Source organism: Epinephelus lanceolatus, chromosome 24, assembly GCF_041903045.1.
Source record: "Epinephelus lanceolatus isolate andai-2023 chromosome 24, ASM4190304v1, whole genome shotgun sequence".
NCBI lineage: Eukaryota > Metazoa > Chordata > Actinopteri > Perciformes > Serranidae > Epinephelus > Epinephelus lanceolatus.
In genome coordinates, this window is record NC_135757.1 from 1387393 (window position 1) to 1399585 (window position 12193).

The window sequence follows — 12193 nt, forward strand, 5'->3', positions numbered from 1 at the left end:
TATATCAGAAAACTGTGAGAACCATCTTGTTTTGTTCGACCAAAAGAAGTTAATTAAGTTCTGGGTTAAAATCAGAGACAGGAAACAGAGCGGCGGTTACACGGTTTTTATTGATTACACAGTTCAGGTGGTTCTGGCACACCTGGGGGACGACTGACAGTCTGACAGGAAGTCAAACAGGAAATGTTCTTTGGCAGCAGGAAGTTTCATTAACGGTAAATAAAAGAACAACAGTGACTGTAAACCTGAAAACAACAAACAGAACAAACAGTCGGTCTCTAACTCTGTGGCTGTTTCCAATCGATATGCAACGGATCAATCTGTTTGATCAGGTCTGTTGATCAGTGGTTCTGTCACTGTTACAGTTAATAATACTTTGTGTCGTTAGTAAACAGATAATCAATCAACAGGCTGGTTATTAATCAGTGTAGATATCAACACACACACACACACGCACACACTGCAGGAAACTGATCAACTTATTGATCAGTGGAAAGCAAAACATTTCAGAGTTCTTCAGTAACAGATAACAGACAGGAATGACAGGAGAACATTTGGAAAATGTTGGGGGAACCTTGATGGGACCTCAGTGGAAACTTGAGGGAACCTTTGAGGGGAACCCAAGTGGAATGTTTGAGGAACCTTGTAGGAACCCCGGGGGAGTCTTTGTGAGACCTTGGGTAGAACGACGCTGGAGGAACCAACCAAGGAGGAACCCTAGAAGTGCTTTACTGTAACCACAGGGAATCCTTTGGGAAATTTGAAGGCAGCATTTGAGGAACCTTAGAAGAACTTTATGGGAATGTTACAGCTATGTTAAGGGGACTTTTGTAGAACCTCACACAAACGTTATGGGAACTCTTGGGGAACCTGGGCCAAGAACAGTAGAACCTTAGAGGTATCTTTTGAAAAAAAAAACTTTAAGGTAACCTTTGAGGAACCTCTGGGGAACTCTATGAGATTCTTAAGGTTATGTTAGAGGAAATTAAGTAGACCACACAAAAAAAATATTATGGAAACTCTTGGGAAACCTTGGCCAAACATCCTAGACCCTTAGAGGTACTTTAGTGTAAACATAAGGGATCCATATGAAAATTTTAAGGAAACATTTGAGGAACCTCTGGGGAACTTAATGGGAATCTTACGGCTATATTAAAGGAACTTAACCTCATAAAAATTTCACAGGAACTCTTGGAGAACCTTGGCCAACCATAGCAGAACCTCAGAAATACTTTTGTGTAACCATAAGGGATCCTTCGGGAAATTTTAAGGTAACCTTTGAGGAACCTCGGACGGACTTTATGGGACTCTTTCGGCTATGTTTGCGAAACTTAAGTAGAACTCAACAAAAGCTTTATGGGAACTGTTGGGGAACTTTTGCCAAACACAGTAGAACCTTAGAGGCACTTCAGTGAAACCATAAAGGATCCTTTGGAAAATGTTAGGGCAACATTTAAGGAACCTTGGAGGAATGTTTAGGAAACAGTGGTAGAACTAATGAGGCACCACTAGGCAAGTATAAATGTAGACAGTTTGGGGATGATTCGTGGAACACTGGAGGGACATTTTGTATTCAGGGATCTGTTCAGCACCATGTTTACCTTAGTGATCCCTGAGTTCTGTGTGTTTGTGAGAACCTTGCCAGGTTCTAACTCATTGGGTCCCACCAATGGAAATTTTACATTAATGTTATTGATCAGCAGATTATTAGTGTTTCTATCAGTCAGCTGTTTAGAACAAAAACAAAAAGAGAAAAAAAAAACTACAACTAAAGAACCGGGGATCTCCAAATTTAAGTGTTCTCATTTTTCAGGTTTTCAGATCAGTTGAAGAAATGAACGTTTAAATTCTCCGACTTCATTCGAAACTTTACAAAACAGAAAGCATGTTTTTGCTTTTTAGTTCCTGAAAAGTTCAAATGTTGGAGAACCGAGGTTCTAAGGTTCACATATAGAGACATGAAATATCAGCACAGATGATTAGATATGTGGAAGGAACGTGTGTGTGTGGAACTTTATCAATAACAGAAATACTTAAACGGCTCTGAACTTTAAAGGAACAGTTCCACTTTTATATAAAGGCCGAACTGTTCCTTTAGAGATCCGAGTGTTTAGGACTCCTCCTCTTTCTCCTCCTGAGGCAGGGTGGCAGACAAAGTGTACTCCTGACTGACTCCCTCCGAAACCACCGACAGATCCGCCTCCACACCTGACACCTCCTCGCCTTCCTTCTCCTCTTCCTCTTTCACCTCCTCCTCTTCCTCTTTTACCTCCTCCTCTTCCTCTTTCTCCTCATGCTCAGCTGGAGCCAGCTGGGCATGGACCTCGGTGAAGGGGACCTCCTGGTTGGTGCTGTCCAGCGGGGAGAGCTGGACGTCGGCCTCTGTGAAGACAGACTCCCCCGCCTGAGGGGAAGCCTCGGGGGGCTGTGAGTCGGAGCTGCTGCGAGGCTGAAAGCACAGACAGTCAGAGGTCAGAGAAGTGGAACAACAGGGGAACTTGGTAGTAACTTAATGGACGGGACACATGTTGCCTCTTTTACCGCCTGGAGAACGTGAGGTCGGGTGCTGGGTGCTACACTTGTGCCAACTTTCAAGGTCATGAAGGTAAAATGCATCTGACATTGCTACTCTACCATAAACACCTTATCATCACCTAGGTACCAGAAAGTTCAGAGCTGATCTTCTTCCAGACGTGGTTCTAAATGTGTACCTAAATATTGTCTGTGGGATAGATGGAGAACCCAGGGTAGCCCAACTTCAGGGAGCAACAAACGCAGCATGTGTACGGGACCTTAGAGAACTTTATTTGACCCTTAAGAGAATCTTAGCAGACCCTCTTTCCATCAAAGGACCTCTGGCTCTTGAACCAGTTCTGTTTAAGACTCTGGGGACCCTGCTGCTATCTAGAACCATCCAGTGTTCCGCCACATTTGATCAGAACCATTGAAATCAAGGTGTCATCAATGGGGATTGTTCCACAACACATAACGCAAGTAAACTGTTGTAACAAGACGGCGGATCACACTGATTACCTGCAAGTTTTTGTTGAGGAACCTTAGTAGAACATTGAAGGAACTTTAGCGGGAATGTCAGTGGCCACTTACTAAGAGAATTCATGGGGAAACCTTAAAGGAATGTTACAGAAGTAAGTGGTAAACATAAGGGGATGTTACAGGAAGTTTGGAGAACATTAATGACACCTTTAGAAAATGTCAGAGCAATCTTCACGGAACATTTAGAAATCTAAGGAAATCTTAAGGGAATCAAGGGGATTCTAGGGGTAACCTCAGGGCAATATTAGGAAAATGTGAAGGGAACACTGGGGGAACCTTAATCTAACTGTTAGGGGTTCCTTAGCAGAACCCCAGAGGAACTTTAGGGTAAAGTCAAGTACCTGTAAGGGGAACCTTACAGGTACTTGACAGCAAAAATGTGGGGGATCTTGGTGGCATGTTAAGGATACCTGGGGCACATTTAAGGGGAACTTCAGGGAAACATTGCTAGTTAAACATTGGGGCAAATATATTTCTGGGAACCTTGGGTTGTTGGAGGAACCTTAGTACAACGTTACAGGAGCTCTACAGTGGATGTTAGTGGAACCTTTCTAAGGGGATTCATGGGGTAACCTTAGAGGAATGGTACAAGAACTTGCGGTGAACCTAGTGGAATGTTAAAGGAAACTTTGGGGAACGTTAGTGGCACTTGAAAAAGTTAGGGGAACCTAAGAGGAACTGAGAATGCTTGATAATATTGAGATTAAAGGAGTGTTAGAACAACAAAGAGTACCTTCCTGATGCTGAAGGTCAGAGGTGAAACCTTCAGACTGGAGGTTCTCTGTTTGATCTTCTCTCGTTGTTCCTGAGAAACAATCTTTGTTCCGATCTTTGTCATCTTCTTCTCAATGTTCTGCCTGGAGAACGCCTTCTTCAGACTGTCAACCTGCGGAGGGAGAAACTGTTACACCTGTCTGTCTGACTGTGCACGTCTGTCTGACTGAACACCTTCAGTTGGACCTTCTTACCTTCTTCAGACTGGAACGTTTCAGTTTCTCGGCTCTGGACTTCTCCATGTTCTCCAGATCGTGAGGCCACATCTCCTCATCCTCTAACTCCGCCTCCAACCCAACGTCCTCATCAGATGATAGGTCAATGGTATGGAGCCCGCCCTCCTGGGATTGGTTGCCTTCGACGCCCGCTGCCGATTCATCACCTTCTTCCAAAATCTCATCACGAGGGAACGGAGGAGGATCCTTCACAAAAACAGTGGAGGGGATCTCATTCTCCTCCTGAAGGAGAGGAGAACATTAGGAAAACATCTGAGAAACCAAACCTTGGATATCTTAAGGGACCCTTAGTGGAACCTCAGCATAAGCTTAAAGGAACATTAGAGGGACATAAAGGCATGTTTACAGGAATACTCAGGGAAACCATAAGGAAACCTTGGGGAAACCTTTGGAGATTGTCGGGCTAGAGGAAGTTTAGGGGAACCAGGCAATAGTGGAACCTCAGAGGAACCTAAAAGGAATGCCAGTAAACCTTATCATAATATTATAGGAAGACAAGGTAAACATTCAAGAGTCAAGAGGTTATTGTCATGTACACAGCAAACGTAAACATGGTTACAGGCAATGAATTCTTAGAGAGTTGCCCTGACACCACTAAAATACACACTGCTCCACAGACAAATTGTGCCATTTTAATGACACGCTGGAGAACCGTTCTGCCCTGAACAGTGCAGTTCCTGTACCACACTGTGATAGAGTTTGGATGCTCTCCACTGTGCATCTGTAAAAGTTGATGAGGAGTTTGGAGGATGCCTGTGGAAATCTTACTGTATGTGGAGAACCATATTGTTTTCTGGAACTTTATGATCAGAGGAACACAGTACTATATGTGGAGAACTTGATTATCAAAGGAATACCATATTGTCTGCTGAGAACTTTACTGTCTGAGAGGAACCTTATGATCCATGAGGAACCCTTCTTTCTGTGGAGAACGTAACTGTCAGAGGAGAACTTTCCTGTCTGTGGAGAACTTTACTGTCCATGGAGAACGTAACTATCATGGGGGAACTTTCCTATCTGTGGAAAATCATAAAATCTATGGAGAACCATACTGTCGGTGGACAACTTAACTGTCCTTGAAGAACCCTACTGTTAAAGGGGCCGTCCACATACTTTTGTCCATATCCTGATATGCAGGTCTTTACACCAGAACAACACCAACAGGAGGACAAAGACCAGAGCTCCTCGTTCCCACAGGGACTGAAAGGGTTAAACAGCTGACACAGAACCACACCCACTGAACACACTCACACACGCACTGAGGAATGCTGGGTATTTTAGGGAGGACAGGAATGTTTAGTGTCGGTGAGACGGGACAGAGAACACACATGTACACAGTGATCCTGCTCATACAGATCTACAAACACTCACCTGTTGATACAGAACACACAGTTCTGGCCTGAGAACTGCTGACTGTTCCACTCACTGACTTCATAACTCACTGTGTTGTTACCATGACAACCAGACCACATGACCACGGATCACTGAGAACTCCAGTTCACTTCTTGCTGCAGCTGACGACCAAATAAGGTCATGACTGACAATCACCAACAGACAGGGAGACTATCTGAGGAGAACCAGACTATCTGAGGAGAACCAGACTATCTGAGGAGAACCAGACTGTCTGAGGAGAACCAGACTATCTGAGGAGAACCAGACTGTCTGAGGAGAACCAGACCGTCTGAGGAGAACCAGATGATCTGAGGAGAACCTTACTAACAAAGAACTTTAACCTCTGACCTCCATCACACTCACCTGGAAGATGAGAACTTTGAAGTTGTTCCTGCTGATCAGGTGGGCATGGTTTGCCTCCAGCTTCTTCACCTGGACACCCTGACGCTCCATCCTGTCACGCACCTGCAGAAGCACAACAAGACAGGTGTGATATATTTAGTGACAGGTGTGATATATTTAGTGACAGGTGTGATATATTTAGAGAAAGGTGTGATATATTTAGTGACAGTGACAGGTGTGATATATTTAGTGACAGGTGTGATATATTTAGTGACAGGTGTGATATATTTAGAGAAAGGTGTGATATATTTAGTGACAGTGACAGGTGTGATATATTTAGTGACAGGTGTGATATATTTAGAGACAGTGACAGGTGTGATATATTTAGTGACAGGTGTGATATATGTAGTGACAGGTGTGATATATTTAGTGACAGTGACAGGTGTGATATATGTAGAGACAGGTGTGATATATTTAGAAACAGTGACAGGTGTGATATATTTAGTGACAGTGACAGGTGTGATATATTTAGAGACAGGTGTGATATATTTAGTGACAGTGACAGGTGTGATATATTTAGTGACAGTGACAGGTGTGATATATGTAGTGACAGGTGTGATATATTTAGCGACAGGTGTGATATATTTAGAGACAGGTGTGATATATGTAGTGACAGGTGTGATATATTTAGTGACAGTGACAGGTGTGATATATTTAGTGACAGGTGTGATATATGTAGTGACAGGTGTGATATATTTAGTGACAGTGACAGGTGTGATATATTTAGTGACAGGTGTGATATATGTAGTGACAGGTGTGATATATTTAGAGACAGGTGTGATATATGTAGTGACAGGTGTGATATATTTAGTGACAGGTGTGATATATGTAGTGACAGGTGTGATATATTTAGTGACAGTGACAGGTGTGATATATTTAGTGACAGGTGTGATATATTTAGAGACAGGTGTGATATATGTAGTGACAGGTGTGATATATTTAGTGACAGTGACAGGTGTGATATATTTAGTGACAGGTGTGATATATTTAGAGACAGGTGTGATATATGTAGTGACAGGTGTGATATATTTAGTGACAGTGACAGGTGTGATATATTTAGTGACAGGTGTGATATATTTAGTGACAGGTGTGATATATTTAGAGACAGGTGTGATATATGTAGTGACAGGTGTGATATATTTAGAGACAGGTGTGATATATGTAGTGACAGGTGTGATATATTTAGTGACAGTGACAGGTGTGATATATTTAGTGACAGGTGTGATATATTTAGTGACAGGTGTGATATATTTAGAGACAGTGACAGGTGTGATATATTTAGTGACAGTGACAGGTGTGATATATTTAGTGACAGTGACAGGTGTGATATATTTAGAGACAGTGACAGGTGTGATATATTTAGAGACAGAGACAGGTGTGATATATTTAGTGACAGGTGTGATATATTTAGTGACAGGTGTGATATATTTAGTGACAGGTGTGATATATTTAGAGACAGGTGTGATATATGTAGTGACAGGTGTGATATATTTAGAGACAGGTGTGATATATGTAGTGACAGGTGTGATATATTTAGTGACAGTGACAGGTGTGATATATTTAGTGACAGGTGTGATATATTTAGAGACAGGTGTGATATATTTAGAGACAGGTGTAAATATATTTGGGCGTCATACCTCCTTCATGGTGACGGACAGTTTGCGGCTCTTGTCCAGCAGCTTGCTGACGGTGTTGGAGGTGTGGCTGTGGCTTTTGGACAGTTTGGTCATGTCAGCCTGGATCCCTCTGACCACGCCCTCCATCTCCACCTGGTGAACCTGAAACACAGCCAGCCAATCACCACTCAGCTGATTCAGAGTCTTAACGAGTCACTGGGGTGTTCATATATTTTACTGTCATAAACGTGGTCATTAACCAGTGACAGGCTGGTCTGCAGGGCGACGCCTGCTGCAGGAATAAACGCACCCACAGGTCTCAGCCAGGACATGATGTTTGTGTTTAAATTGTTTCTGCTGAAGTGTCTCAATATGACAAACATGTCAGGAATCTACAGTCACAGCAGAGTGAAACATGTGGCGACCAGCGAGTGCTGCTGAGGGTCATGTGACGTCTGACGGAGGGACAGAAATAGATCTGTGTGTGTGTGTGTGCGTGTGTGTGTGTGTGTGTGTTCAAAACTTTCATAAAAGGAAGAGAAAAGCAAAATGAGGTCAGAGTGAGAGAGGAGATGAAGAGAGAGTCCAAAAACATGACACAAACTGTTTCCAAGGCAACGGTTAAAGCTACAACTAAATCGACAGTTTTTTGACTGGAGTTTGGTTTGGATGGATTTTATGGAGCTGGCAACACTGAACCAGGAAACGTGGGGTGACTGTCAACGTTAGATCAGCAGTTTTTTGAGAGGAGTTTGGTTCGGAAAGTTGCTCTGAGTCTCCGGATCAACATCGACACATGTTGTCTTTACATAGTTACAGACAACGTCATGGCGACTGAAAGAACACAAACTGCTTTTAAATTGACAGTTTTTTCAATGGAGTTTGGTTTGGATGGTTTTTATAGACCTGGCAACCCTGGAGCAGCAACCTTGTGAAACACTGAACTTGTGTCAACTGTTGTTTCATGCAGGTGAAGTACGAGTTGACTAGATTTCTTTAAATCTCTCTCTGTACTGGAGTTAGTTCTGGTGTCTGTACTGGTGTCTGTACTGGTGTCTGTGGTGGACTCCCGCCGTCAGACCTGATGTTAAGGCGTGGCTCACCTCCATCTTGTTCTGGTTCTCCTGCACGGCGTCCAGCATGTTGACCAGTTTGTCCAGCAGTGTGAGGACGGTGATGGCGTTGACGGGACCGTGACCCATCGACTCGGGGTCGAACCCCGCCAGGGGGGACGAGGGGGAGACCTGGTCCTCCTCCTGCAGGTCCTGCTGGACAAACTGGTCCTGCTGGTCCTGGTTCTGTTGGGGGACCAGGAGGTCCTGGCTCTGGTGGGTCTCAGTGGTCACCATGACGACTCTGTCCTCAGTCCGACCGAAAACTCCTCAAAGTGCAGGAACTTTTTCAGCTGCAGAAAAACACTGAGCTCCACCTCAGCAGCTCCCTGAGAGAGTGTGTGTGTGTGTGTGTGTGTGTGTGTGTGTGTGTCAGAGTGTGCTGCGCTCTGATTGGTTGGCTCAGAGCAAAACTTTCCGTCTAACTTCCCAACTGTGGAAACGTCCACACCTTTAACCCCTTCACTCCCACAGCGTGAACAGCTCTGTCTGTAAATATAGATGGACTGCACCTTTGTGTCGCAGGAAGTCACAGGAACGTCAAAATAAAAGACACCTTTAATAAATAAAAATACTTATTATAAAAATTCATACTCATAATGACAAGTAGTGTAAAATATAGTTTTTGATTCATTTTAATTTAATTAAATCAAATAGTAATTAACAATAAAAATGAATAAATAACACAAATAAAAAACAACAAATATAATATAAAATATACATAAAAATAAGAATAAAAAAGAAAATCATACAAATGTGGCAAATATTATCTAAATATAATAAAGAAATAAAAACTTCGATGAGCTATAAAATGTAATCATTATAATTCTGAAGGAAGCTTATAAAAAACAAATAAATACACATTAAATCAAAAATATTAAAGATGAAGTAAGTAACATTTAAAATAATATAAAATCAAAGTTTAAATAAAACTGTTAAAACCATAAAATAAATGAATTAGAAAAGATATTATAATAATGTTTATCTATGAAAAATAAATCAAGAAATAAAATCTGATATTAATAAATAAAAAACTTCCACATTGATGAGCCATAATGTTTAAAGGAAACATACAAAACAAACCAAATAAAGTAAAATATAATAAATCATTCAAAAAATATAATTTTAAAATTTAAGATTAATATAAAATAAACAAACCAAAATAGCAAAAAAAAGAAATAAATAATAAACATTTAGAAATAAAATCTGATTTGTGATTAATGAATGAAATAAAAACAAATAAAAACACGTTCACACAATTTATTTATTATCAGCTAATCAAAGTTATAAACCAGATAAATAAACATTTATATCTTACAGACAGTAAATAAAAACACAGCGTCACTGAAACACAGTTATGATGAATAAATAAATAAATAAATAAATAAGGAGGATGACTCGGAGATGAAGGGGTTAACTCTCTCTCTCTGCAGTTCAGCCTCAGGCTCAGTGTCTCTCCACCACACCCACAGGGAGAGGGCTGTCACCATGGCGACGGGGGTAGGAGAGGGGTGTGTGTATTAGTGTGTGTGTGTGTGTGTGTGTGTGTGGAGGAGGGAGGGTGAGGTTTCCTTCCAGATGACTTCACCTTCAAAACACGAAACAGAGACACAGTCCTCCTCTCTGTGATGTCAGACCGGTTTGAGCTGACCCCGCCCCTCAGGACAGACCCCGCCCCCTCTACGCTCAGTGCCCAGTTTAAAGGAACACGTCCTGGCTTCAGACTCTGCAGGTCTCTCAGTCTTTATACTCAGACTCTCTCAGAGTCCTCCATGTGTCTCATTCTGCGCTCAGGACGTACACTGATGTAACGTCCAATCAGATGCTTTATTAAAGTGTTATGCCCCTCCCCCACGAGTAAAAGCAATCTGCCACTTACATGTGTTACATGTGATTCCTGAGTCTTTCTCAGGCAAGCTCAGGGGCTTAGTGTTGCTGTAGCCCACAGGAGACGCTCACAACCCTTCTCATCTCCAAACAGCCGATAAGTCTCAAAAATACAAATAGTTTAATAACTGCTCAACACAGTGTTGATTAAATGTCAAAGAATATTCATAAAATGTCTGAAACAAGTTGATAAAATGTACAATAATGTTTTGATTTAAAGGCGCTGTATGTAAGAATGTGGCCAAAACGGTTACTGCACTCAAATTCAAAATACTGCCGCGAGTCGTGTCCGCCCCCCCTCCCCTACAGATTCGAGGTTGCTGGACAGCGGCACGCTGGAGACTGATTTGTTTGCCCACGGGCGGCTGCTGTGGCAGGGCCGCATCGCCGCGTCCGTGATCTTTGGTTTTCCAGCAGTCCGGCTTCTCTGCTGCTAACGCTGCTGCCGGGATACAGCTGAGGAGCTATGCTAATGCTATGTACCGGGACACTACTAATGCTGCTTGCCGTGCTGCTGTAGCTCAGCCGTAACTTTAACTGATGCTGAGACTCTACTGACTGCGTGACTGGTAGACGGCGGTGGGTGGCGCAACAGGCCAAAAAATTCAACACAAAAAAAAACAAAACAAATTGAAAACATAAAAATGTTTTTTAAATGTGAATATTCTGGCTGTACTATTGTTGTTGGTGAGATCAGTATGAACATTATATGAACATTATTGCTTAGTCTCTGTAACATATTAGGATGATTTCATGACTATTTGCTTTATTTTTCTTACATATAGCTCCTTTAATGTCACAAAATGTTGAAAAAATGTCGAACAAATGTTAAAATGTATAAAAAAAAAAGAGTTGTTGAAATGTCTAAAAAATATTGTTAAAATGTCGAAAAAAAAGTTGTTAAAATGTCAAAAAAAAATGTTGTTAAAATTTTGGAAAAAAGTTGTTAAAATGTCGAAAAATATCAAAATGTTGAAAAAAGGGTGATTAATGTCCAAAAAATGTTGTTAAAATGTCAAAAAAAATTGTTAAAATGTCAAAAAAATGTTAAAATGTCGAAAAAATATTGTTAAAATGTAAAAAAAAAAAAGTTGATTAATGTCCAAAAAATGTTGTTGAAATGCTGAAAAAAGTTAAAATGTCAAAAAAAAGTTGTTAAAATGTGGAAAAAATATTGTTAAAATGTCGAAAAAAATGTTGATTAAATGTCGATAAAATGCTGTTAATATGTCCAGGAAAAGTTATTAAAATGTCAAAAAGATATTGTTAAAATGTGGAAAAAATGTTGATTAAATGTCGAAAAAAACGAATTTGTCAAATTTAAGGTGTGCTGACGGATTCAGATAGATAGATGATAGATAGATACTTTATTCACCCTGAGGGAAATTCACATCTTCCAGCAGTATCCACAGATTTAAGATAAAAAGATCAAAATAACAGTTTAAAAAAGGCGTGCAGTAAATACAACTGATAAATAAATGTCTTAAGGTGTATTTATCAGTTGTATTTACTGCATGGATTCACGTCATCAACTCATGTATTGAGTAACATTACAAGTTAACGTTCCACCTTAAAAGTTGCCGGCAGTCGGCCCAGTGAATGAAGTTATTTTTTTCTCTTTCATTTTATAGTTGTAGTTTACTGATGTATGAACAGAGGTTACATAAAACCAGAGTGAGCGTCCTCTACTGACCAATCAGACTGCAGGGTTTCTAGCTCC

At 41.1% G+C, this 12193-nt stretch overlaps 1 protein-coding gene across 1 annotated transcript; it reads right to left on the bottom strand.

Annotated features, from left to right (window-relative positions):
• Positions 1–91: 91 nt before the first annotated feature.
• Positions 92–8958, bottom strand: cavin2b (caveolae associated protein 2b). Its single transcript, XM_033615907.2, has 6 exons — positions 8578–8958; positions 7496–7636; positions 5820–5921; positions 4023–4286; positions 3788–3940; positions 92–2449 (listed from the first exon to the last, which is right to left on the bottom strand). The coding sequence occupies exons 1-6, from the start codon at positions 8821–8823 to the stop codon at positions 2111–2113; spliced, it is 1245 nt and encodes a 414-aa protein (XP_033471798.1). The 5' UTR covers positions 8824–8958; the 3' UTR covers positions 92–2110.
• Positions 8959–12193: the final 3235 nt, after the last annotated feature.

What these genes read in the sequence shown, in the direction of transcription:
- cavin2b (XM_033615907.2), bottom strand. Translation starts at nt 8,823, where the DNA reads ATGGTGACCACTGAGACCCACCAGAGCCAGGACCTCCTGGTCCCCCAA. An exon ending in TGTCCGTCACCATGAAGGAG is followed by an intron (nt 5,922 to 7,495) that starts GTATGACGCCCA and finishes GTGCTTCTGCAG; the next exon opens with GTGCGTGACAGGATGGAGCG. An exon ending in TCAAAGTTCTCATCTTCCAG is followed by an intron (nt 4,287 to 5,819) that starts GTGAGTGTGATG and finishes CCTCTCCTTCAG; the next exon opens with GAGGAGAATGAGATCCCCTC.